At 45.0% G+C, this 26,329-nt stretch overlaps 1 protein-coding gene and 2 non-coding genes across 3 annotated transcripts in view; all 3 read left to right on the forward strand.

Moving 5' to 3' along the window:
• Positions 1–26,329, forward strand: part of polr1a (RNA polymerase I subunit A) — a 28,551-nt gene that overhangs the window by 1,445 nt on the left and 777 nt on the right. The window contains exons 4-36 of the mRNA XM_012853443.3: positions 135–284; positions 824–934; positions 1,010–1,095; positions 1,221–1,306; positions 2,876–2,953; positions 3,107–3,221; positions 3,292–3,451; positions 3,530–3,691; positions 3,862–3,984; positions 5,315–5,542; positions 5,630–5,737; positions 5,932–6,078; positions 6,199–6,390; positions 8,785–8,934; positions 9,013–9,196; positions 9,641–9,723; positions 10,994–11,152; positions 12,316–12,414; positions 12,502–12,654; positions 13,218–13,300; positions 13,467–13,632; positions 15,659–15,782; positions 15,899–15,996; positions 16,086–16,285; positions 17,513–17,680; positions 17,882–18,017; positions 18,212–18,366; positions 18,450–18,570; positions 18,695–18,802; positions 21,290–21,559; positions 22,231–22,431; positions 22,967–23,084; positions 23,501–23,665. Of these exons, the coding sequence (XP_012708897.2) occupies positions 135–284; positions 824–934; positions 1,010–1,095; positions 1,221–1,306; positions 2,876–2,953; positions 3,107–3,221; positions 3,292–3,451; positions 3,530–3,691; positions 3,862–3,984; positions 5,315–5,542; positions 5,630–5,737; positions 5,932–6,078; positions 6,199–6,390; positions 8,785–8,934; positions 9,013–9,196; positions 9,641–9,723; positions 10,994–11,152; positions 12,316–12,414; positions 12,502–12,654; positions 13,218–13,300; positions 13,467–13,632; positions 15,659–15,782; positions 15,899–15,996; positions 16,086–16,285; positions 17,513–17,680; positions 17,882–18,017; positions 18,212–18,366; positions 18,450–18,570; positions 18,695–18,802; positions 21,290–21,559; positions 22,231–22,431; positions 22,967–23,084; positions 23,501–23,665 (4,687 nt within the window). The remainder of the gene's footprint in view (positions 1–134; positions 285–823; positions 935–1,009; positions 1,096–1,220; positions 1,307–2,875; positions 2,954–3,106; positions 3,222–3,291; positions 3,452–3,529; positions 3,692–3,861; positions 3,985–5,314; positions 5,543–5,629; positions 5,738–5,931; positions 6,079–6,198; positions 6,391–8,784; positions 8,935–9,012; positions 9,197–9,640; positions 9,724–10,993; positions 11,153–12,315; positions 12,415–12,501; positions 12,655–13,217; positions 13,301–13,466; positions 13,633–15,658; positions 15,783–15,898; positions 15,997–16,085; positions 16,286–17,512; positions 17,681–17,881; positions 18,018–18,211; positions 18,367–18,449; positions 18,571–18,694; positions 18,803–21,289; positions 21,560–22,230; positions 22,432–22,966; positions 23,085–23,500; positions 23,666–26,329) is intronic.
• LOC118557577 lies at positions 9,772–9,908 on the forward strand. Its single transcript, XR_004927930.1, has one exon. It is a non-coding gene; the product is annotated as a small nucleolar RNA SNORA5 (small nucleolar RNA).
• Positions 14,308–14,444, forward strand: LOC118557578. The gene has a single exon (XR_004927931.1). It is a non-coding gene; the product is annotated as a small nucleolar RNA SNORA5 (small nucleolar RNA).

The raw sequence follows: 26,329 nt of genomic DNA on the forward strand, positions 1-26,329 counted from the left end.
ATATAATCATGGCGGATTGGATTAAAAATTACTTAATTTTTTATTTATTTTTTTAAACTCCTGCCGGTGGACAGACAGTGATAGCCTCTTGTTCCTTTTCCATTCTCTCACCGTTTCTTGTTCTTCTCCATCAGAAACTCTACCTGTTGATCCGCGGCTCCTGTCTGACGTGCCACATGCTGACGTGTCCCCGAGCCGCCATCCACCTGCTGGTGAACCAGCTCAGGCTGGTGGAGCACGCAGCCATGCAGGAGGTCTACCTCGTGGAGAGCGTTCTCAATCAGGTGGGCCGTAGAAACAACGCGCCTACGGGCGGCCGTCTGCTGAAGCACTATCGAGGCCGTTAAAAGCGTTACAATGAATGATCACTGCTTTATGTTTGTCTCTAAGCTGGTGGATTTCTGCTCATCTTTTTATTTGTGTGTCTGTGGTGCATGGCTGAAGTCGGTCATCTCTGCAGCAGCTGCCAGCTTTAAACCCCTGCAGACCGCTGAGTTCCTCTGGCTGCCGGGTTACTGCTGATGATCAGCAGCACTCGGGCTTTTAGCAGGGAAACGGCTGCGTTATACTTCCTTCTTCCAGTCGTTCTGAAACGATTGACCCAGATTTCCTCAACAATGTGTCTCAGGCTTTTTTTAGGGTTAGATAAAAGGCGATACAGTTTAGATCAGGTCTACTAACTTGCATGTGTGTCGTTAACCAGTGAGTACCAAAGGGAAAGGCGATATCTTGAATGAGTCAGATAAACAAAAGGTGGAGATCACACAGGAGACGAGGCTCACAAAGCGGATTGTTCTGTTTCCCGATCCTGTCTGTGTGTTAGCACCTTGACGAGAACCCCAAAGCTACGGGAGACGAGATCGAGCAGGTGCTGAGGGAGTTCACCAGCAGGATAGTCGGAGCCAGCACTGAGGAGGCACAGGACTCCAAGCCAGTGGGTGCACACTCTCACACAGACGCTTTAATTCGCTGCGTCGTCTGCTAACTTTGTGTCGTCCACCTGTGCCAGATTAAACGTCTGGTCGAGATGAAGAACAGTCTGATCAACGACTTCTGGAAGGTCCAGATGAATACCAGGAAGTGTCCTTACTGCAGGTAACCAGTGACGGCTGGCTCTGAATGTGAGCCAGGATGTGTGGGACATGGTGACGCACCACCAGTCGCCTCAAACGTCACCGGCTATCTGTAAACTCCTTCTCATCTGTGTTTTACCTGTGAAGAAGCGGCAGGTCAACGGTGCGGCGAGAGCACAACAGTAAGCTGATCGTCACCATGCCAACAGGAGCCCAGACTGCTGAAGACACAGGTGAGGGGGGTTCAGTCCAGGTGCTGTCAGGTCAGGTTGTTGTCAGATTATTTAGCAGAGGACTTGAGGGGCATATTTGTCCTCAACAAACAGTTTTGGTAGTTTAAGAAGTTTACTTTGTTGCTAAAGGAACAAATGTCACAGTTTAATTCACTTCATTGGGGAAAAGTTTAGATGCAGCAGGGAAGGAGTCCTGAAATCAGTTAAATTAACGATGGGGCAGCAAACGATGTTCACGGCGCCTACAACCAACCACATGAAATCTAAGTCTCGACTAAATAATGAACTTTTTAAACCCGTCTGGACTGATCTCAGTACAAGCAGAGCCAGGCCTGTTTTATCACACTATAAAAGTAGGAATGGTTTTGTTGGTTTCTGTGAGGGGCGGTGCTGCTGGTACTTCACTTTTATTTCACCTGCTGCCCTTTCCATAAGGTGAAAAACACATTTGGCCCAGTTTTTGGCATATTTGGATAAGCTGTGCCAAAATCAGAGGTCTGCCTGTCACACTTTGTGAAACAAAGATGCTTCAGCTGATTCAGTCCAGGTTTGCTGCAGTTATAGTCAATATGTGGATATACAAAGTCTGAGGCTTCTCCTATGTTTTCAGAATTTTTTTTATATATTTTTGCTGTTTATTTTGAAAAATATTTAGGCGTGGATTTCTTTTCTTTGTATAATCGCCTATAAATCAGACATACTGGCATTTGCAATAGAGGTTTCACTTAAAATAATCTTTAATGCCTTAGTGTCACACAAATACAACCATTTACACTTTATCACTGTGGAGCTGTACTTGATTTATATCAGATATGTAATTTAAGGTGGAGATTGCTCCTAAAATTCTCTGGGCTTAAAGGGTTAAAACCATTTCCAAAATGTTATTTGTCTCAGCTAATAAAAGCAAAAATGTTGGTATCGTGGAAAAACGGCTAAAGAGACTCGCTCTTTGCCACCAGCGCACAGCCTATTTCTGATGAGTCGGCTTGGCTTCAGGGATTTTCAAACTTGGATGAAAAAGAAAATCCAAACAAAGTTGTCTCGGGTAACAGAAATGGATCCCTGCACTGCAAAAAGAGAACTAGAAATAAGTAAGAAAATTCTTGAAATGAATGTATTTGCCCTTGATTTGAGCAGGTAATTAAGATTATTTGCCAATGGAATGAGTATTTTGAACCCTAAAAGAAGACAATTAGATATACTGCACTTGAAATAAGATGATGGAGATGAATTGTTCCCATTTTAAGTGCAAAATTATTATTCCGTTGGCAAATAATCTTATTTACCTGCTCAAATCAAGGAAAAATACTCTAATTTCAAGAAAATTTTTGCAGTGTCTGAACACCAGCCCAGTTTTCCCTAAAGATGCTAGGCAAGAGCATCAAGCAGCATCTCCAGGCCGACCAAAGATGTAACGCGTTCCCAAAAAATAAAAAGACACCAGCGTGTAAAACAAAGAGGGGTTACCTTTCTGCAGCTGGTCGTTGTGTGCGGTCCCCTTGGGATGAACTCTGCATTTATTTCTGTGTACATGCGCTAAACAGCTTCTTTTTGACGGTGCCGCTGCAGATCCGCTCGCTGGAGGCCGGGTCCTCCTGACTGCCAGTACAGCCAGAGAGCACGTCAGCAAAGTCTGGGCCAAAGAAGGTAAAATCCAAACGCTGGGGGCTGAAACCAAACATGTTTTAATATTTTAATATACTGAATCGTGCCATTGCAGGGTCGCTCTGGTTGTCTTTACCGAGCGTGTTTTTGCAGAAGGAGCGGTGCCGTGCTGACTCCCGTTTTCTTGCCCTGCAGGTTTCTTCCTGAAGCACCTGTTTCCCGGGCTGGAGGAGAGCACGGGGTCGGAGGGGCAGAAGGGCTTTTACCCCGACCTCTTCTTCCTGGAGCTGCTGGCGGTCCCACCTTGCAGGTACGGTGTCGGCACACGAAGCGAGCGAGCGACCCGGCGGCAGACTCTCACCCCACCTCCCCGCCGCCAGGTACCGTCCCATCAACCAGCTGGGCGACCAGATGTTCACCAACGGCCAGACGGTCAACATGCAGGCCGTGATGAAGGACTGCGGGGTCATCCGGAAGCTCCTGGCTGTCATAGCAGGAGAGAAGCGCGCCGAGGGGGCAGAGGAGGAGGAGGAGGAAGGGGTGAGCGGGCGGCGCGTCTTCCTGTCAGGGAGGAGACTTGGTCTTAGCTCTGTGTTCACCCTCCGTTTTCTCCCCCAGGCGCTGGGGCCCGAGGATCAGACCTTTCTGTCGGGGGTTGTCGGGCTGACGCTGCAGGATAAACTGTACAACATGTGGATCCGCCTGCAGAGCCACGTCAACATCGTCTTTGACAGCGACATGGACAGCCTGATGAATGACAAATACCCCGGGGTCAGACAGGTAGGACAGACCTGTAGGCTGTGTCCCGGGCTCTCAGACGAGACTTTCCCTCCCAGGGAGAGACACACGTGTGGTTTTACTAGTTGTCTATGCTGGTGTTTGGCGTTTCTGTGTATTTTCTGTTTTCCCTTAAAATAAAGACTTCTGTGTTTCTCTGTTCTGTCTGGCAGATCCTGGAGAAGAAGGACGGATTGTTCCGAAAACACATGATGGGCAAACGGGTGGATTACGCCGCGCGATCTGTCATCTGTCCCGACATGTACATCGGAACAAACGAGATCGGAATACCCATGGTAACAGCCGGTTATCACAAATCTGGGACTTGTGATAGATGCAGATCTTGAACCTGAGAGCCAGACTAGGGCGGTTGCTCGTTGAAGTGTAAAAAGTTTGAAGCCATCCAGTAACCGTCCCTTATTAAATAAATGTCTAAAACATCTGGTTACTGCAACATCAGTGTGCAGTGTTCATATGGCAAAGGACTGTTCAGAGTCCAGTGAATAAATGCCAGCGGGGACAAACTTGTTCTACAGGCTAATGTAACGTCTAGCCAGTTGGACAGAGTCTCAGGGCAGCAGATGCCCTCACTAAAAGGCCAAAGGTCGCGGAGCGATGGAAGCACAGAGGAGGAGAAGAGGAAGGAAGAAAAGAGGCATTTATAGCAACTGATCTTGTCAATATGATGATCAATATTACTGCCAACGCAAGATTTTATGATAGCAAGGTCAATAGTAACCTTTGTGGTAGAGTAGCAGCAAGCATACGGCAACTAAATTAAAAAAAAAACATAATCTCACTCTGTCCACGAGCAGGAGAAGAAAAACTACAGCTAAGTTTGTTTTAAATATATAGTGTAAGGAGAGAGCTGCTGTTTTTACCCGTTTGAATATTTTACTGGATGTGTCATAATGATACGTCTTTTAGCGTCTTCTCCTGTGCATAAACCAGCATGTTCTCACAAGTTGTAGTCTGAGTGGAAGGCAGCCGTTCGGCTGAACTAAAAACGGGAGCAAATTGTGTTTTAGTCGGTGATGCACAGCTCTTTGTAGACCTGAAGTGAGCTGTCCAGGTAAAGTGTTTCTTCATTTAAGAAGAAACGTTCCTTTTAACGCACTGCAAAAATAGACCTAAAAATAAGAAATTTTTTCTTGAAATGAAACTATATGACCTTGATTTGAGCAGGTAAATAAGATGATTTGTCAATGGAATAAGATTTTTGCACTTAAAATAGGAACAATTCATCTCCCTCATCTTATTTCAAGTGCAGGATGTCTAATTATCTTATTTTAGGGGTAAAAATACTCATTCCATTGGCAGATCATCTTATTTACCTGCTCAAATCAAGGGCAAATGCATTCATTTCAAGAAAATGTTACTTATTTTTAGTTCTTTTTTTGCAGTGCGTAAAGCCTGAAGATTAAGCCAATGAGGCAAGCCGTGCCAACAGAAATGTGAGGGTCTATATATAAAGAAGTCATCAGCATAAAGGGGAACGGTGTGACCTCAGGGTGCTCAGAGCACCATGGCAGCAGTTTGATAACTAAATCCAATGACCTGTTGGTTATCTCCTCACCAAAGAGCGTTACTGTATCTGAGCCGGCTCACTGTTGGCGCTGTGCGCAGGTGTTCGCCACCAAGCTGACCTACCCACAGCCCGTCACCCCGTGGAACGTGAAGGAGCTGCGGCAGGCCGTTCTCAACGGGCCCAACGTCCACCCCGGCGCTTCCATGGTGATCAACGAAGACGGCGGGAAGACCATCCTGTCGGCCACAAACGCCGCGCAGCGCGAGGCGGTCGCTAAGCAGCTGCTGACGCCCTCTACGGGTCCACATAAGATGTCCATGAAGATTGTAAGTTAGAAGCTCGGAGCGGAACTCAACTCCCCCGGGAGGAGAGAGTCCTTCTCACGCCTCTGCTATACGTTTGTGTCGCTCCAGGTGAGGCGTCACATAAAGAACGGAGACGTTCTGCTTCTGAACAGACAGCCCACCCTGCACAGGCCGTCCATACAAGCCCACTGTGCTCGCATCCTACCAGGAGAGAAGGTAACGCATCATTTCTCTTCCTCCTCTGGTTTCAGAATGAATTCAGGGTTCCTGCAGTGTCTGAAAACCCATCTATCCTTCCTTCATCCATTATGTCCTCCTTCCTTCCGTCCTTCCGTCCTTGCAAAGTTAGTAGAGCGGTGTTGATGAGTAGCATGATCGCTGAGCACCCTCCTTTTTCCTTGCTGACCCAGGTCTTGAGGCTCCACTACGCCAACTGCAAGGCGTACAACGCCGACTTTGACGGAGACGAGATGAACGCTCACTTCCCTCAGAGCGAGCTGGGCCGAGCAGAGGCCTACACGCTGGTCAGCACCAACCAGCAGTACCTCGTCCCTAAGGTGGATTAAATGTCCTATAAACCCTGCCTACATTCGGAAGCTTGTTTTTTCCTCTCTCTGTAAGAGGCAGAGCATTCTGAAGCAGAGGGACGATGCTGATGTTTTTCTGTTTCTGCTCAGGATGGCAAACCGCTGGCGGGTCTCATCCAGGACCACATGGTGTCAGGAACCAAGATGACCATAAGAGGCTGCTTCTTCACCAAAGACCAGTACACGGAGCTGGTGTACAGAGGACTGACCGACCGGGCAGGCCGAGTCAAGCTGCTGCCTCCGACCATCCTCAAACCGCAGCAGCTGTGGACAGGCAAGCAGGTAACAACTGGGACTTAGGCTACGTTCACACTGCACGCCTTAATGCTCAATTCCGATTTTTTTTGTTGTGAAATCTGATTTTTTTGCGCGGCCGTTCACATTTCCAAATATATGCGACTTGTATGTGATCTCCTGTGTGAACTGAATTCATACAACCTAAGTGTCCTGCATGCGCAGTAGAGGACGCGATGATGTCACACGTAGCAAGCGTGCTCATTGTTTGTGGAAGTAAACATGGATTATAATGCTGCCGCGCTTTTTGCGATCTTTAATTCCTTTTCTAACCGGAGCTTTCCGTCCATTGACTGCTCTCCTCGTTGTTGTCCGCTATGGGTCTCGTCTTTCTTCCTGCTTCTGCACAGCAGGACGCACAATAGTGACGTTTGTCGTGTATCAGTGACGTACAGGTCGGATATATGTGACCCGGCCGTACAGACACAGGTCGTATCAGAATCAGGACCACATATCCATGCGACCTGGGTCGCATTTGAAAAAATCCGATCTGTGTTGTTCAGACTGTCATGAAAAGATCAGATTCAGGTCGTATATGGGCAAAAAGAAGGGAAATGGGTCACTTCAGGCTGCGGTGTGAACGTAGCCTTAGACTTGTTTAGCTGCAGGGGAAAAAGCACACAGATGTTCACCCTCCTTGAACCTGTCCTCATTTTTCACGTCGCAGCCTTAGATATGCATACGGGTTTCGAACCAGCAACATTTGCAGCATCTCCAAGACAAAAACGTCCAGCTCTCTAACCGCTAGGCCAGCACTCGCACCACGCCTATGTCCTTCTTTCCTTTTCTCTTCATCACTCTGTGACCTTTGGCATTGTGGGTAATGTCGTTTGTTACGCGTGTGAGCGTCTGCGACCAGAAGACTTAGTATTATGTTAGCATGAAATATGCTGGTTCATAACTCTTGGAATATCTTAGCCAACAATTGTTGAGCTTTATAGGGTCCTTGTTTCTGATATGAATATTTCACGCACCGATGTGGCGATAACGATATAGTTGCCACATGTCATGCTGCCCTAGTCCGTTTTGCTTGAGGCAAATTAGCAAAATTAGCACAACTTATTTTTTGTATGTAGAGAAACTTGATTAAAATTAGATTAAAATACATTTTATTTCTGTTTTATACTTTGTTTTTTCCCTATTTGTTAGTAAAAGAAGCGCTTTAGTGTATATTTACCATAACAAGCCCATGTGAAGCAATGGAGCCCACAGACATTTATACGACGTTATGATAACGTTATAATGAATAAATGCAACCATAAATATATGTCCATCCTGACCTGTGAAAGTTAATGCCATTTGATCTGGTATGTGAATCTTTTGGTACAAAACCATGCAGCGCATGAATGAGGCATCTTCTCTGAATTACACACTGGCACACGATCCCGATGCAGACTTCCTTTCAGGCTCAGTAAGGTCTGAGTTAGGCATGTCCAAAGTGCGGCCCGGAGGCCCCTGTACTGATTTTAACCCCAACTGCATTTCAAGAAAGATTTGGTGCAGATGGAAGATTCTAGTTTTTAATTAGGGCAAAACTATTACAGAAAAGTTAAAATCCTACAATTGTACAAGTACAAGACAAAGTTTTCATCTTTTAATAAACAAGCTTTTGACATTCTCTTTTAATTTCATAGTAACATCTATCCAAAGATATTTAATTACTCAAATGCAGACTTTGGTGCATTAAAATCTGCTTGGAATTAAATTATAAAAATTTTAACAACTGACCCAAATACTGTTCTTATATTGCTAGACCAAAAAGAGTTCAGTTTCTTATCGTTAAAGAGTCAAATTAAATGATTAAAAAATAATGGATGAATACAACAAATGAGCAAAACCCTTTTTTTTAAATTTGGATCTACAATAATTTGATCAGATTAATTTCCTTCAGAAAATATGACTAATTTATTTAAAATTATCATATTTTGTAGAGCAAGTAAAAGAAAAAAAAAAACATTTGTTTAAAAAATTTGTGTTAATTTTTTGGCCCTCGAGTTTCGTTGACTTGACAGTTTTGGCCCATGTACCGAAAAGTTTGGACAGCCCTGGTCTAAGTAAACACTGTCAGAACAAATGCTTGGTGTATAATGTTCTATTTGAAGATAAATGTTTTTTTTTTTGTTTTTTTTGTATTTTGTTTTAAAACCTAAAACATAAAATATATATCTGGTCAAAATATGTTACCAGGCCCCTTGAAGACGTTTATCCTTTTACAATTAGAAGTTATCTGTTGGCCTATTAGATAAAATCCTAACAAAACCCATAAAAACCAGAACCAGATTTTTGGTTGTCATGTGTCAGAGTTCAAGGTGTCTGAATACTTTTCTACAGCTCTGTGTGTCTTTACTGCTGCTACAGGCTCCCTGTGTCATTTTCTCCTAGGTGGTGTCCACTTTATTGTTGAACATCATCCCAGAGAAAGCCGTCCCTCTCAACCTTACGGGCGTAGCAAAAATCCCCGGCAAGGCGTGGATCCGGTCTCCCCCTCGAGCTGCGCCTGGGTACCAACCAGAAAGAATGTGCGAGTCAAAGGTAGGAGCACACACTGCGTGGGCAAGATGACAGCAGCAAGGCGAAGTGGGTGGAAACCTTAATTACCTCGTCTTGCAGGTGGTGATCCGTCAGGGCGAGCTGTTGGTGGGCGTTCTGGACAAGGCTCACTACGGCTCCTCGGCGTACGGCCTGGTCCACTGCTGCTATGAGCTGTACGGCGGGGAGACCAGCGGCAAGCTGCTCAGCTGCCTGGCTCGACTCTTCACCGCCTACCTGCAGCTCTACAGAGGCTTCACTCTGGGTATGAACCTAGGAGCAAACGCAGCCGCAGCTTATTTTTTTACTAATAACACATACTAGTCACTTCAATTCTGTTTGCTACTCCGGTGAGCAGCTAGTGATGAGCAAACAGAGCAACATGGAGCAAGCGGAGACTGGGCCAAGTCTGCTACTTGGAAACATTTCAAGCTCGATACGACACCAACATGTAATATATAACAAGAAATCGAGAGTTGGGGATAAAGTTGATAAACTTCACCCTGCAAACTTAACTGAGCACTTCCAAAAGCACCTTTTTAACCCTTTTTGTCAAACCTGATGCCTTTACTCACATGGCAAGGTATGCGGTTCATTTAACAGCAGTATCGGCTCGGTACCGGCCGATGTACTCAGCCCAGGTATCTGTATCGGGGGAGAAAACTGGATGGGTGCGTTTCTAATCTGGATTTGCCGTCTCTACGTCTAGGAGTGGAAGACATTCTGGTGAAACCTGGAGCCAACATGCAGAGGAAGAAAATCATTGAAGAGTCTCTGAAAGTGGGCACCAAGGTGAGTGAAGCGGCGGCGTGTTTGTTCTCTGTTGGTTCTGACCCGACCCGCAGCCTTGTCAAATTCAGTGCTTCCCGTTCCATGGATGCCACTGGCCAAAACGGCTGCCACAGTAACGGTGCGGTTCATGGGCCCCACGGCGCTCCAATATGGCCGCTGGGGATAAATCTGTACTGCGCACAGAACGCCGACGTTATAATGCCATTAAGGAACACGCTCACAAGTGGAGCGCACATTTAGAAATGGACCATGAGACAAAGTTGAAGGGACTCCGCTCACCCTGACATCACTTAACCACCTTGCCGTGTTTTTCTATTTTAGGGCCAAACTTGAAATATTTGCCAGTTGGCTAACAGAACGCCGAGCCTCTGTGTGCGGCAGACACGCTTTCCTCTTTAGCCCACCTGGGCCGGCTCTGACCATGTTAGTTTGGACCCAGATCGGTTTTGTAGGCCGACGACTCCCCATTAGCTGTAAACCTGACTTAACTTTGTCAGTAAGAATGTTAGATTTAAGCTCCTACCCTTAAGACAAACAAGCTGAACTCAGTTGGGTTTTCGGGCCCACCAGAGAAGCAGGAGCTTTCTTACTTATAATAATTTATCGACGTTCATGATTGTCAACTAATGTGCTAAAGACAGATGCTTTGTTTTCTCCTGTCCCTCATAGTTCTTTTACAGAACAATCTAACAAACTCACCCTCTACTCGCTGCCCCTTCCCCCTTTTCCCATAATGGTATGGCCCTCACGTGATTGGCTGTTTGGCCGCCATGTTGACCAATCAAACTTTAGGTCTCTTTCTCTGCGCTGCTTCTTGCCAGTTGTTTTCTGTCTCCATAGCGGATAACCACAATTGCCCTCCATGTATTAGCAGGCTAGGCTAGCATTAGCGTTAGTCGCTTAGCCGGAACACAGTGCGGTTAATAAATAAATGTATTGAAGCTTCGAGGCAGATGATTTTGTTTCAATCAATGAATGGAGGTCCTTGAGTCACTCAATGAATTGTGACAGAGCTTAATGTGCAGCTGTGAATAAACGCTTGAAGTAAAGCGTTCAAACCGGTGAACGAGAGCAGCTGGTCTGGCAATTCAGTCTTTATAAAAGGCTCATCAAGCATGTAAACCTGTTCATTTTGCAGCTTTGGACTTAGTTCAGATTATTTCTCAGGTCCTCTTTGAAGCTACCACAAGAGGGCAGCAGTCTGCTCGTTAAATCTCCCATCATGCCAGTTTCTAATAGCTGTGGCTGTCTCCTTGTTACTGCCGCTCAGGCCCTGCAGGCGGCCTTCAACCTCCCTCCTAACGTGGATCCGGCTGAGGCTCGGAGTCGATGGCAGGACGCTCACCTCAGCCCTGACCAGAGAGAATTCACCATGGCCGACCACAAGTTCAAGGAAGTGGCGAACCAAGTGAACAATGAAATCAACAAGGTAAAGTGTCCCTCTCATGTCCTCTGACAAGCCTCCCTGTCTCTGCTGAAGAAAAGCCTCCCCACAGCATGATGCCGCCACCAACATGCTTAACCCTCGATCTGCTCTGTTCAGGGCAGATGTTCATCATTTTATAATGTAGGTTCAGTTTTGGGCTCATCTAACCGCAGCACCTTATTCCACTGTTATGTGTAGGTCGACCTAAACCCGCATAAAATGATGGAAGTTTGTGGCTTGAAGTGAAATTTAAGGCACTAAAGCCTGCTCTGTCATCACTTCCACAGAAATGTCTACATTAGCATGATGGCATATGAGGGGTCGAGTGACCTGTGCTGTAGTTTTTAATTGTAATCAAATGGTTTGTTAAAAAACCTCTTTCTTCAGTTTCAGTTTTATTACGCTGTCTGGCATTTGATTTGTTCGTTTAAGTCTTAATAATTATGCAAACACAAAGAATGAATCTGGAGAAATCTTTGGGTTTTCAGACTATATCTTCTTTTTCATCCATTATCATTTGATAAACTCTAAATTATTAATGAAATTAAAGGCAATTTCATCGGTTTTTACATGGAGGCTTCTGATATTGCCATAAGTTGTGTTTTTTGTTACTAAAAATAAAAACTGAAAAAAAATGAGCTCTATCACATGTTTTATTTAGCTTCTAGAAGCTAGATCCTTTTATTTTTGGGTTTTAGATACCGCCCAGGGTTCTAGGTTCAGTTTGGAAGCTAAACAAAACATTAAATTAAGTAATTCATCTTTATGTAAACATGTTTCTGTGAATGTCAGATTATAACCAATACAAGGTTACTTGCATGCTAAAAAAACGGTGAAATTGCTGGACCCCAGATCAGGCAACTAGAGCAGCTCTGAAAACATCATTATTTCATTGTTTGTGGAGGGAAAAACAGATGAAACCTAACTCAGCGAATGTTTTGGTACTCTCATGGTAATGTTGTAATAAAAGCTGGAAGAAAACTGCGCCTGGATATGTGATTGAGAAACGGCAAATTATTTTGGGTGCTTGGTGAAAATCTAGACGTTGAAGGCTCAAAGGTGTAAATTAAACCTCCAGAGTGGTGCTACAGTGGGAAGGAGCTTCCTGTGTGTGAGGGCGGGCTGTGTCGTCCGTCATGACCGAGTCTCGCTGTGTGTGTCTGCAGGTGTGTATGCCGGTCGGACTGCACACCCCGTTCCCAGACAACAACCTCCAGCTCATGGTCCAGTCCGGAGCCAAGGGCTCCACTGTCAACACCATGCAGGTACCGTCATTCTGTCCTGCACCGCTTAGAGACGGGGATAGAACGCCGGCCCCGTTTTCAAACCACCGCTCTCCCGCTCCTCTCCAGATCTCCTGCCTGCTGGGTCAGATCGAGCTGGAGGGCCGCAGGCCTCCGCTGATGCCTTCAGGAAAATTCCTGCCCTGCTTCCAGCCGTACGACTCGTCGCCCGGTGCCGGGGGCTTCGTTTCCGGACGCTTCCTGACGGGAATCAAGCCACAGGTGCGTACAGTCAGCAGCGAGGGGGTTTGGCTGTAGCCAGAGGGGAGGGAGATGCAGACCGTGGCAGAGGCGCTGGTCCAGATCCAGCTGCAGCAGCGCCTATTAAAAAGAACCGCCGCCGCAGAATTATCGCCAGGCCGAGCTCAAACGGGTTTTCCACACATTTCAATCCTGATAAAGAAGTCTTGTTTTTTTAGGCTGACTGAGTTTGGAAGGAAAAGGAAGGAAATTGTGCTGCTTGTGTTCCTAATAATTAGAAACAGCTCTGGATGCAGTATTAGAATGAAGTTTTGAAAAACCAGAACAACTCTGCATTTTCCAAACCTGCTGATTAAGACTTAGACTTAGACAACTTTATTTGTCATCCTGCATACACAGAATGTGTACAGAACGAAATTTCGTTTGCATACAGCTTGGAAAATGACGGTAAAATGCAGTAAATTTCAGTAAATGACAGTGTCCATTTTGTGGCTTCAGCAGTTCAGTTATTTCTATCCCCGTTGCTGTTTCTGCTGTGGCCTGTGCACATTTGCATTCATAAAGTTGTTTTCTTCCACCACCAGGAGTTTTTCTTCCACTGCATGGCTGGCAGAGAAGGACTGGTGGACACGGCTGTGAAAACCTCCCGATCGGGATACCTGCAGAGGTAACGCAGATATCCTGTCTTTACCTTAGAAAACGGAATTTCCTGAAGAGACGTTTGGAAGCGAGAAGGTTTTACTGTAAAGATCACTGTTAACTGTCCCAAGATATGTGAGATGTGGACATAAATGTGTGCATGTGTTGCCCTTCCTCCTGCTCCTCCCCCTCAGGTGCATCATAAAGCATCTGGAGGGCTTGGTGGTGCAGTACGATCTGACCGTCAGAGACAGCGACGGATCCGTGATCCAGTTCCTGTACGGCGAGGACGGCCTGGACATCCCCAAGACCCAGTTTCTGCAGCCGAGACAGTTCCCCTTCATCGAGGACAACTACGAGGTGTCGCACTAAACACCACCGCTGGGTTTCTGTGGGGATGTTAAATTCTGATTTAGGAAAAATATAAATTTTTCTCACTTTTTACCATAATCTGACAGCCAATGGGAATCGTGTGTGATCCCGTGTTTGTTGTTGCGTCTAAAGATGCACCGTGAAATTAACCGGGGTCTGGAGTCAGAGAGTTTCCATCTAATCGTTGGAAACCAGAAATCAAGTCTTTTTTTCCTGTCAGCGAACGCACCATATGGAATGGATACTAGTTCTCAACAACTCTGTTCGGTGGGGGACTTGTTGAAGGAAGAGGAATCAAAGCCTGCTCTTTCCCCTGCTGGGGAGAAGCTCCTCAGGTCTATTTTCTGACAATTAAAAGTTTTAATAATCCAGAGAGTAGAAGATGCATTTTAATGCTTTTATTTCTAACTGAGATATGAATCAGTGTCTCTATGTCAGGCCTTAAATATCAGTGGTAAAGAAATGGGCCCCAGTGTCTATAATGGTTTCATTTCCAGTTTCAGACTCAGTGGTGATTTAACAGCGGTTTGTTTGATTTGTAACCAGATCAGGAACTAGCACAGGATTTGGACCACAGCTTTTTCTCTCCGGCCGTGTGTCAATAAGCGGCTTCAGCTCAGCAGAGAGACGCGCTCTGTTGTGATGTGGAGCAAAGCTGGAAGAGGCAACCTTGTCAAATTCAGTGCTTCCTTCTCCCTGGATGCCACTGGCCAAAATGGTTGCTACAGTAACTGTGTGGTCGATGGGCCCCGTGGTCTTTCAGCGTGGCTACTGGGGATAATTATGTGCTGCACACAAAACGTTTAGATCTGTTCTGCCGACAAGACTGGAAGGAAAAGCTGCTTGTGGTTCAAATCATGTTTTAACGTCTCAAGATGCTATGTAGCGCGGGGCAGGAGGCCCTGACTGTAACAAGCAGAAAGACTCAGCAGGTTTACTCAGGAGTAGCCTCGCTCACCCTGTCAGTAAGGCGCAGCTCTGTAAAACTCTGAGCTGCCTTTAAGCGCTGTAAGTAAATGGATTCAAATATTTAGCCCTGACAGCCTTCTGCTTCTCACATTAAATCACTAAAAGGTTTGTTCTCAGTTCTAAAAATGATATGTTAAGAATATGACATAAAAAAAAAACCCTCAGTGTCTTTGTTTTTCTAAACCTGTTGATCAAGTGCGGCTTTCAGCTTAAACTGCTTTCTTTACATAAAGTTATCATTAATAACCATTATGACGTCTATATTTAAACGTGCAGCAAGCATAATATGCCAAAAGAGCAAGACTGTCATCCAAAACATCTAACATGTTATGAATTTTTTAGGTATTTTTTGTGATTTTATATAGGCCTTGAATATTAATGCTGAAAAGGTTTGAACTTGTTCCAGTTTGCAGCAACCCTTAACATTTAGGTGTTTGTTGTTTGCGTTTATTGAGTTTACTGCTTTGTCTCAGAGAGGGGTTGTTCCTCAGAGGCCTCTGAGTTCAGGAAGAGTTCGGCTGCATCGGTCGGCTCCCTGGAAAATGTTTACTGTTGGAGCTTAAAGAAATGTCCCTGCAGATTAATTTTCCAGCTGCAGCTTTTTTTAATGAGGCCCAGTCAACGCGTCACATCGTGTCTTTGGCCAAAATCACAAGTGTAACCACATGTTTTAATAAGCTTTCATCTTTTCCTCTCTGCCCCCTTCCTTATCACTACTAATTATGCTTCAGTATACATGAACCTGTTTTTTTCTGTTTTCTCTTCTACAGTTAAATAGACAGTTTATTATTTATATAGCTCATTTCCAACAACCTCAGCTGACCAAAGTGCTTCACAACAATCACGTTTCAGGGGGCTAAAGGATAAAACGATAAATAAATCTAGCTTCCACTACACAGATGGATAATAACGGCTTTAAATGAGCCACGTTAAGGCCTAAATAAATTCTAAATGTAGCTTTAAGGAGTTTAATGAGTGACTGTAGAGACAATAAACCCACGCTGTGATTACCAGAAGCATTTAAAACTTTCCCTTTCCCCACCAGGTCATTAGGAGGTCTCAGAACCTGGACAATGTTGTGGCTCGTTTGGACACTCACAGCGCAAACCGTCACTTTGCAGCCATCCAGCGCTGGAAAGCAAAGAGAGAGATGGCGTGTGCTCGGAAAGGTGCAGTACACAGTCTGGGTGCACACTTTGCTGTCAAGCCCCTTTTGCTTTTTATGACATGTAGTTACAGTGTTCCTGTGATGAGTAATGTGAATATGCTCTTATTTTTCTTCCAGGAGCCTTTCTAATGTTTTCCCAGAAGAAGTTGGCTAAACTGAGAGAGGCTATGCAAGTCACAGAGCCTTTGGCTAGCCAAGATCCCGCAGTGCTGCAGGTAAAGCTGCGTTAAGCGGCATGAAGCGCTGAGGTGGCCCGCCGTCCCGCCTGAACCAGAGCCTCGTCTAAATCCTGCTCTCTCCTCAGTTGGTGAAGGATTGGCGCTCTCTGGATGAAGCCAGCAGAGCCAAATACAGAAAGAGGTCCTCCCGCTGCCCCGAGCCCTCCCTGGGCTTGTTCCGGCCCGACGTCTGTTTCGGATCGGTGTCTGAAAACTTTCACGACATCACGGAGAATTACCTTCAGAACAAAAGCGGCACAACGGAGGGCGGCATGGAGACGCAGAGGTACTGATGTGAGGGGACGTCGAGGCCTGAAAGCTGACTGCCGGGTGGATAGAAATGAAACTCAGACAAAACTTTTACCACCAGGGCTTCCAGACATGCTCCAGCTCGTGATCCTGTGTTTTCTCGCTTTACAACTGCAAACTTTGGCGCATTTTAGTGTGACAGAGCGACCCAAAGTAGTGCATGATTTAGAAGTAGGAAACTGATGTATGGTTTCAAAAAGTTTTTCCACAAAGTAAGGTGTGTTAGGTGAATATGTATTCAGCCTCTTTACTCAGGTGCCCTAAATGAACATCTAGGGAAGTCAGTTGTATCTAAAAGGCAAGGCAAGGCAAGGCAAGGCAAATTTATTTATATAGCACAATTCAGTACAAAGACAATGCAAAGTGCTTTACATGATTAAAACATAGCAAAATAAAACAGAATAAGAGCAAGTAGGAATAAAATATAGATAGAAAATAGAACAAAAAAGTGGTGATTCAGTTAACTAGGACAGTTGAAGGCAATTTTAAACAAATGTGTTTTTAATCTTGATTTAAAAGAACTCAGGCTTTCCGCACTTTTACAGTTTTCTGGAAGTTTGTTCCAGATAATTGGAGCATAGGAACTAAAAGCTGCTTCTCCTTGTTTAGTTCTGGTTCTAGGTATGCAGAGCAGGCTGGAGTCAGAAGACCTGAGTGGTCTGGATGGTTTATACGCTGATAACAAGTCTGTGATGTATTTAGGAGCTAAGCCATTTGAAGCCACTTAGGAGGCAGGGTCCACCCGACAGTTGTTAGTTGTTCGGCTGCAGTGGGACGGGTTAGATCAAAGCATGTTTGGCCGTTTGAGTGGCCTAGTTAAAGTCCAGACCTTAACCGTAATGAATAGGAGAAAATACCCCGACAGACCCACAGCTGGGCTTTGAGCAGACGGTGGTTCTGTTGACCTGAATACAAATACATGATACATTTTTCACACGCTTGTTTGGTAACTTTTCTAAAAACCTGTTTCATCTTCCATCCTCGTTGGTATGCGCTGCTCTGAGTGCTAATGAGGTGCATTAAAGTTTGTGGTTGTAATGTGAAAAATGTATTTTTCACATCACATCCGCCTCTGTCTGCTCTGGGAAGCCGGGGACCCGATCCAGATGTTTAGGTCCAGTTGTTTTCGTTAGGTCAGTAAGGGGGTACACCGGAGAAGCAGTTCAGTGAAGTAAAGCGGTTGTCCTGCCTTTGTGTTTGTCAGCCTGCGCCAGCTGCTCCATTACAAGTGGCAGCGTTCCCTGTGTGACCCGGGCGAAGCCGTGGGTCTGCTGGCAGCTCAGTCCATCGGCGAGCCCTCCACCCAGATGACCCTCAACACCTTCCACTTCGCTGGCAGAGGAGAGATGAACGTCACTCTGGGGATCCCCCGGTAACACCCATGTACACATTAAACACGTGTGTGTGTGTGTGTGTGTGTGTTCAGGATCAGTTTCAGCGCTGCTGCAGGAAGAAGCCTCATTCTGGTCGATGCCATTAGTCACCCAATGCAACGGCAGCTGTTTGCTTTTGTTTGCTTTAATCACAGTCCAGCTTCATCTTTCACTCCTAATAAACGTGTCCCTCCTTGCAGACTGAGAGAGATCCTGATGGTGGCCAGTTCCAACATTAAAACCCCCATGATGAGCGTCCCAGTGCTGAACAGCAAGAGGGCCTTGAAGAGAGCCAAGACGCTGAGGAAGCAGCTCACCAGGGTCTGCCTGGCTGAGGTTAGAATATATCTCTCTCTCTCGCTCTCGCTCTCGGCACACCCATGTGTGTCTGTACTGGTTAAGGTATGCAATAAGTTCAGGGTAGAGTTAGACTAGGAATGGTTAATAGCATTGGCTAAGGGTAGGGTAAGAGATCAGGGTTTGGCACAAATGGAGTTCTAAAAAAAATACTTGTGTGTGTGTGTGTGCAGGTGCTGCAGAAGGTGGACGTGGTGGAGACACTACGGATTGAAAGTTATGAAAAACTGCGATCTTTCAAAGTCACCTTTCACTTCTTGCCTCCTGATCGTTACCGTGACGACAAGCTGTTGACTCCCCATCAGATCCTGCGCTACATGGAAACCAGGTCTCTGTCTGTGTGTGTCGGGAAACACAAACACGTTCCTGGTCTTTAACCCTCCCCGTGACCCACCTGTCCTCTGTTTCCAGGTTTTTCCGTCTCCTCCTGGAAGCCATTAAAAAGCGCACAGCCAAGCTGGCGTCCATCGCCGTGGAGACGAGGAAGGCCACCCCTAGAGACAAAGACCTGGACGGGGATGGGACGGCAGAGGTCCGGTTTTCCTTCAGATTTGTCTCATTATTTTAATGCATGTTGGACATCAGCTTCAGCAGGGTTTGAATTGATCTTATCCTTCCTTGAAGACATACGAATATGTCCTGTTGACCTTCTGCAGGTAGATCATGGAGAAGCAGAGGGGGAAGAAGAGATCGTGGATGATCAGGGCGATGAAGGAGACGCTGATGCAACAGACGCCAGGAGAAAAAGTAAACAGGAAGAGGAGGTAGGAGAGAAGTTGAGAGATTTTCCTGGAAACAGACATTTAGGAAATGTAATTCCAGGACTTGAGCAGCACCCTGCCTCAGGCTTGATTATGATCTCGAACTCTAGTTGAGACTGGTCTTGAAATGGAATGCACTCCCAGAAACGTCTATCCAATTCAATGTTTTTTATATGGCAACAATTCACAACACATCTCAAAGTACTTTATAAAGTTAAATTCAATCAAAGCAGACAGATCAGCCAAATCCTTCTATCTAAGGAAACCCAGTAGATTGCATCAAGTCTCTCCAAGCAGCATTCACTCCTCCTGAAAGAGCGTAGAGCCACAGTGGACAGTCGTCTGCATTGTTGATGGCTTTGCAGCAATCCCTCATACTGAGCATGCATGAAGCGACAGTGGAGAGAAAAACTCCCCTTTAACAGGGAGGAGAACCTCCAGCAGAACCAGAACCAGGCTCAGTGTGAACGCTCATCTGCCTCCACCCACTGGGGGTTAGAGAAGACAGAGCAGAGACACAGAAAGCACAGAAGCACACGTTGATCCAGGAATCCTTTCTACGTTATATGGTAATATCAGATGATCTGCCTCCCCTGGATGATGTCACAGAGCGCCAGACCAGATGTACCTACTATAAAGAGAAAAATGACTAAACAAAAATTAAAGGTTGAAATAAATAATGCAAATTGGAGAACAGTAGGAGAACTCAGCAGAGTGGGAAAAATAGACCCTGATGTCCTCCAGCAGCCTCAGGATAACCTAAGCCGCTGTAACTATGGAACAGCTTCCATGTGCTGTATTACGGCACAGGGAAGCGGGACTCCAGATGTTCCGTATTTTCATTAATGTCCGATACACACGTCTGTCACACATCAACTTTAAATCTGAACAAAAACAAACAGGAAATAACAATCCCAGCAAAAGTGTTGTGCCAGGATTTAAGCAGCCGCCCCGCCCACCTCACCCCATGTTGGCGGCTCTCAGGTTGCTTAGAGACAAATACCACAGCCCTGCGCTGCTTTTTGGTCACCGGGGTTACACCTGATTCTCCATCACACCCTCAGAAACGAACACACGTGCAAAGATACAGACGGGAGTAGATGGAAGTGAATCCCTGGCTGAAGAGCGTCAGAATGATTAAAGAGGCAAACGATGAAACATGTCCGTGTTTTAGTGGCTCATGGTGGACTGATGTCTCACCGCATGGATCAGAAGAGCAACACAGCAGACACGTTAAGGACACAGAAGACACAAACATCCATCTTCACTCCTCCCAGTCCCCTCCTGATACCGATATAGGTCTGCTGATGGCTTAGGGGGTTGAGTTTGAATATTAGCCAATAATGGTTATAGATGGTCATTTAAAGAACGAATCGTGCCTGTAGATTAACAGGAAGTAACTATGAGCAATAAATATTGTGACTAGAAAACGTTTCTTTTTAAAAATACATGGACATTAGATTGATTAAAGGCGTTTCTAGCCTTCTGTATGATCTGTCTAATGTTTATTTTTGGGGATACCGTGTTCAGAGAACGAGTTGCCAACAAAATGCTGGATTTCATGGAGAACGCAGATTTTCTTGTAGCCCAATAGCATTTAGTGCAGATATTTCATATTTAGTATATATTAAAGAAGTTCTTTATAGCAGACTCCACACATAAAGATCACCTCTGGTAGCTCATTAACAAGGTTAATTGTGCAACAACTAAGCTGTGTGCATGTGTCTTATACTTTTTTGGTAAATAGGAGTGCATGTAATTATAGCTTCGTATAGCCTTATTTAGCATTACTGTATAATAATAGTAATACATATTTATTTGTTAAGCACTCTAACTTTTTTAACTCCATTTACTCCACTATGTCTCTTTAAAAATGTTTCTGATTTTGAAACTTTAGGTCCAGTCAGGTTGCTGGATTTTAGCTGTTTATACACTGCAAAAAGGGAACTAAAAGTAAGTATATCCTTCTTGAATTGAGTGGATTTGTCCTTGATTTGAGCTGGTAAATAAGATTGTTTTGTACTTAAAATAGGAACAACTCATCTCCATCATCTTACTTCAGTAAAGTATTTTTAATTATCTTATTTTAGGGGTGAAAAACAGATAATCTTGTTTACATGCTCAATTTACGGGCAAATACCCTTATTTCAAGAAAATTTTACTTTTAGTTCCTTTTTGCAGCGTAGCCATAATCTAAGCTTTAACTCAACACACTCTTCTCACTGCAAAAACGGAACTAAAAATAAGTCAGATTTTCTTGAACTCATTGGCAAATCATCTTATTTGCCTGCTCAAATCAAGGACAAATGCACTCATTCTAAGAAAATCCGGCTTATTTTTAGTTTCGTTTTTGCAGTGCTCTTATGTGTGTTTTCTGTCCAGCTCAGCAGATTCAGAGAATTGAGTTGGTCTTGTTGGGAACAAAACTGCTGAGCCTCCAGAAGTCTTGCAACGTCAAAGCTGAGGTTTCTGACCCGCCTTTATCCGCAGGTCGACTACGAAAGCGAAGACGAGGGCGAAGGCGACGAAGCCGATGACGCTGAAAAGGATCAGGAGGAGGCGGAGGAGAACAACCAAACAAACGCTGTGGAGGAGCCCCAGCCTGAGGTGCCAGATGTTAGAGTGGAGAAGAAGAAGAAGAAGAAAAGAGCGGAGGAGGGAGAAGAGTCCTCGGTCCAGATGAGGGTGAATTCGGTTCTGTCTTCAAACTCGGCCATACAGACGTATTCCTTCGACCAGCAGGAGGAACTCTGGTGTGAGGTGAGTTTGGTCCTGCATTAAAACGTTAGTTAACACCTGTGAGAGTGTTCAACGTCATCTTTGGGCAAACTAGTCACAAATCCTCCTTTGTGTCTAGTTTAGAGCTGACGGTGCTTTAAATGGCTCCTAGCTGAGCCCTCAGAGCAGGCCTGGCCTGAACAACACAAGCTGTCAGGCTTAAGAGGCAAACGCCGAGTGTTTTAGAGGAGGGGAGGGGACCACTAAAGAGACGCTGCAGCAGGGAACGATTCACGGAGAGCTGTAGTTTTCCACCACAGCCGTTTCTCTGCAACATGGATGTAAAACACAGGATTAGGAAAATAGCACAGAAAGCTTTGAAGAGTTTCAGATTAGGCTTTAAGTTAAAAGTTGAGCTATTCTGCTAAAACAACACAAGATTTGTCCTTAAATGCATTTTACTTATGTTCATAGCTTTTGGGGCCTGATGTGGTATAAGGTTTGCTCAGACTTTATACCTCATCAGGCACCTTTAATTATGTGCTTTTATTGTGTCCTCTCATGTTTTGATTCATCAAGTCGTTGACTTTGATTATTTCCATATAAACAAATCCAAACTTGCACAGAGGAGCAGCTCCTCCGGTCTACCAGCAAGCACTTCACTGTTTTTACATAACCGAGCCATATTGGGACTCCTTGCCCCGTCTTCCCAGGTGGAGCTGCTCTTACCCGTCAACAGAGTGCACTTCGACCTGACCTCCGTGCTGTCGGCGCTGGCCCAGAACGCCGTCATCATGGAGACCCGGGGCCTGACACGGTGCCTGCTGAGCGAGACCACCACCAAGACCGGGGAAAAACGGACGCTGCTCAACACAGAGGGCATCAACATGCACGAAATCTTTAAGTACAGCGATGTACGTCACCGGCATGCTGCGCAACCTGAAACACTGGAGGGTTCCTCCTAGTTTATGCCACACTTTATCAATGTTACACTGAGTTTTGATAGAGAATACACACAAAAGGTCTGTGACTTTTAGCAGGACTGTCACTGAGAACCACATGTTGGCATATATGTCTATTTTGTGTTTAAAAGTGGATATTAAAGCAGTGACGTCTCAGTCGGACTGCTTTATTAGTGCCGTCTTTGATAACATGCTGTAAAGCTTCATTGCTAGCTGGGAATGTTTTGGGGACATTTCTCACCATATAGGAGTTATTTAGGGTCTGATTGGTGTTAGCATGTACAGTGTGAGCAGTAAAATTCATTCAGCATATTAGACTTGGCATACACAGTTCAGCCTTTTACTTCAGATGATGGCCTCGTGTCCCAAGTACAACAGCTGGACCTGAGTCTTTGGGTTAAAATCCAGAGCGACTGATCTTGTTGTCGTTGCTGTAGTTCTTTGCATGGTTGTGTTTAGATGTCACATGATCTCCTTCTGTCTCCAGATCCTGGAAATCAACAAACTGTACTCCAACGAGGTCCATGCCATGGCCAACACCTACGGCATCGAAGTGGCCCTGAGAGTCATAGAGAAGGAGATCAAAGACGTCTTTGCAGTCTACGGTAACAGCCTGCTCTGAGAGACACAGGCTTCCTGCACAGTTTCAGAAGGACTGGAATTAAACAAAGTATTGTTGTGGTCTAGATGAAGTATAGATTGAGTGTGGAATGCTTTTGTCTTCCCAGACTATTTCCACTCCTCCACCCACATGTGTTTCCATTCTCTCACTTTCACAGTTCTTTGTCATCCATCCATCCACTTGTCTAATATTCCTCCATAACTGTCTTCTTTCCTTCTCTTTATGCCGATTCCTCATTTAAAGTCTGACCACTACTGAAATATCTGCCAAAGATTCATAATGAATATGTATACTTAATTATACTTCCACAGACATTTAAGTGTATAAAAGCACAGAACTAGCAGCACACCGCTGCTGGAAGGACTCGGGTTGTAACCTCAGATCGCTGACTGTCTCCAGGTATTGCGGTTGACCCCAGGCATCTGTCGCTGGTGGCGGATTACATGTGCTTTGAAGGCGTCTACAAGCCTCTAAACCGGCACGCCATCGTATCGAACTCGTCACCTCTGCAGCAGATGACCTTCGAGACCAGCTACAAATTCCTCAAGCAGGCCACCATGCTGGGTAAGAAATGGATTATAAAGCGGGGGACCCCTTTGCCATTCTTTGTAGTTGCAGTCATTTTACATTGGCCACAATGTAAAACATTGAAAATGCTTGTACAGAGGTGCAAACATTTTGAATCTACTTTTCACGTACTGGGAGACGTTAAATAGCCTGCAGTAAGGACGTCAGGGTTATATGACTCCATTAAATGTTTGTCTTCCCACAGAAGGTTATTCAAAATTATTTTTGTTTGATCGGGTGTTAGAATCTGTCATATTTCAGAAGATTAAACCGGGTAATGGATCCAACAAAAAATCTAAGAGAAATTACATGGATAAAATTGACTAGAATGACCAAGACTGGGCCAAAAAAACTCGTAAAAACACTCCGTAAGTACAATAATCAGACATGGAGTAATATACTACCAAAGGGGAAAAACACTAAAATCATCAACATGGAGTTAAAATAGTCAAACATCTACAAATCTAAAAATGTATATGGTGACCCGTAAAAATGTTTGCTGTCATTTTGGAAAGTAAAACTCATATAGAATTATTACACATAGGATATATTCCAAGCCTTTGTTTCTTTTAATTATGATGATTATGGCTACAGATGATGAAATCCCAAAAATCAGTGTCTCAGAAAGTTACTGGAAACTCACGGTGGCACTCCCTAATCAGCTAATCCATCTGCAAAGGTTTCCTGAGCCTTTCAACGGTCTCTCACTCTGAGTCAGTAGATAACACCATCATGGGGATGACTGCTGACTGGTCAGACGTCCTGGAGACAGTCATCATCACTCTTCACAGGGAGGGGAAGCCACTAAAGGTCATCGCCGAAGGAGCTGGTTCTTCAGAGCTCTGTATCCAAACGTATTAACAGAAAAATTGAGTGGAAGGAGGAAGTGCGGTAGGAAAAGATTAGACTTAGACTTAGACAACTTTATTGTCATTTTGTATGTACAGGGTGCATACAGAACGAAATTTTGTTGCATACAGCTTACGACAGTGTAATGGGATCACAGGTGGAATAAGGCAACATTTCAGTATAAAGTGGAGCAGTGATCGGAATGTAACACTACAGGAGAAAAAACAGTGTGCAAGAACAGTATACAGAAGAATGTTCAGCCATTCTTTATGTCCAAAATATAACGGTGCAAAAAGGCAAATGGATAATGAAAGTTCAGCAACATTTTTAGCGCAAACTAAAGATGCAAATGTGGTGTAGAGTCCAGTTCAGAGTTCAACAGTTTAACAGTCTGATGGCGACAGGGATAAAGCTGTTGCAGAACCTGGTGGCTCTGCAGCGGATGCTGCGAAGCCTCTTTCCAGAGGGCAGCAGGGAGAACAGTCCATGGTGGGAGGGTGAGGGGTCACTGATTATGTTACAGGCTCGGGACACACAGCGCTGAGATGAAATGTCCTTAATGGAGGGGAGAGGATCCCCGATGATCCTCTCTGCTGTCCTCACTACTCTCCTCATGTTCTTCCAGTGGGAGGCACTGCAGCCTCCACACCACACAGAGAGACAGCTGGTCACAATGCTCTCTATGGTGCTTCTGTAGAAGGTCGTGAAGATGGGCAGGGGCAGGTGGGCTCTCCTCATCCTCCGCAGGATGTACAAGCACTTCTGTGCCCTATTGAGCAGTCATGTGGTGTTCACAGACCAGGTGAGGTTGTCTGTGATGCAGATTGGAGGACTGTCGAGTGAAATGCATTCAAGAATTTGGGGGAGCTTCACAAGGAATGGAGGCTTGAGCCGGTGCCTCAAGAGCCACCACACACAGAATCCTACACCAGGCTACAAGCGCCTTGTCTGTAACCTTACCAGCAACATGAATTCTCGGGGTATTTGTGCGTTCACAAACACGAGACTCCATCTTATGTTTTAATTTGATACAGTGATTGGCTAAAAAACCAACCTTTGGTAGGCAGGCACTAGGTTTCGCTTCTGCCAATCAGCTCAGAGAGTTCTGCTGAAATTCCCTCCTCTCCCCAAACGGATTCAAATGGAGCGGTCCCAGATTGATAATGTGCAGAATTAGAGCGCTACACATTATCAATCTGGCTGATCAGGTTATCTTATCTGGGCATGACGTTGAACACTCTCACAAGTGTTAAGAAGATAAGGAACTGGACTCTTGCTCAATGGTCCTTTGGTACCTTTGGCCCACACTGCCAAAGGTACCACAATCTACTCCAGTGACGCTGGTGTTCCTGTTCCTGATTGGCCAGGAAAATGGTCTGACTCCTGTAGCGAATCTGTGGAGTGCTGTCAAGAGGAAGATGAGACACCAGACTCGGCCATGCAGATGACCTGAAGGCGGCTCTCAAAGCAACCTGGGCCTCCTGAACACCTACACATCCTTTCTTCATTGGTCTAATGTGATATCATCATTTTCTGAGACACTGAATTTAGAATTTTCTTTAACTGTAAGCCAAAATTACAAGAAATAAAAGCTTCAAATATTTCACTCTGTGTAATGAATCCATAAAATAACATTTTCACTTCCTGAATCGACTGCCAAAAAATATTGCACTTTTATGCAATGTTCTCATTTTTTTTTTTTAGAAGTAACTGTAAGCTAGTTTCACACGAGGATGGCAGAAACTGCAACAACAACGGCAATACAGTCAGGACAAGGCACTACAATGTATTAACATTAGTTGGCACATCTGA

Source organism: Fundulus heteroclitus, chromosome 23 (genome assembly GCF_011125445.2).
Source record: "Fundulus heteroclitus isolate FHET01 chromosome 23, MU-UCD_Fhet_4.1, whole genome shotgun sequence".
NCBI classification, from domain to species: Eukaryota; Metazoa; Chordata; class Actinopteri; order Cyprinodontiformes; family Fundulidae; genus Fundulus; species Fundulus heteroclitus.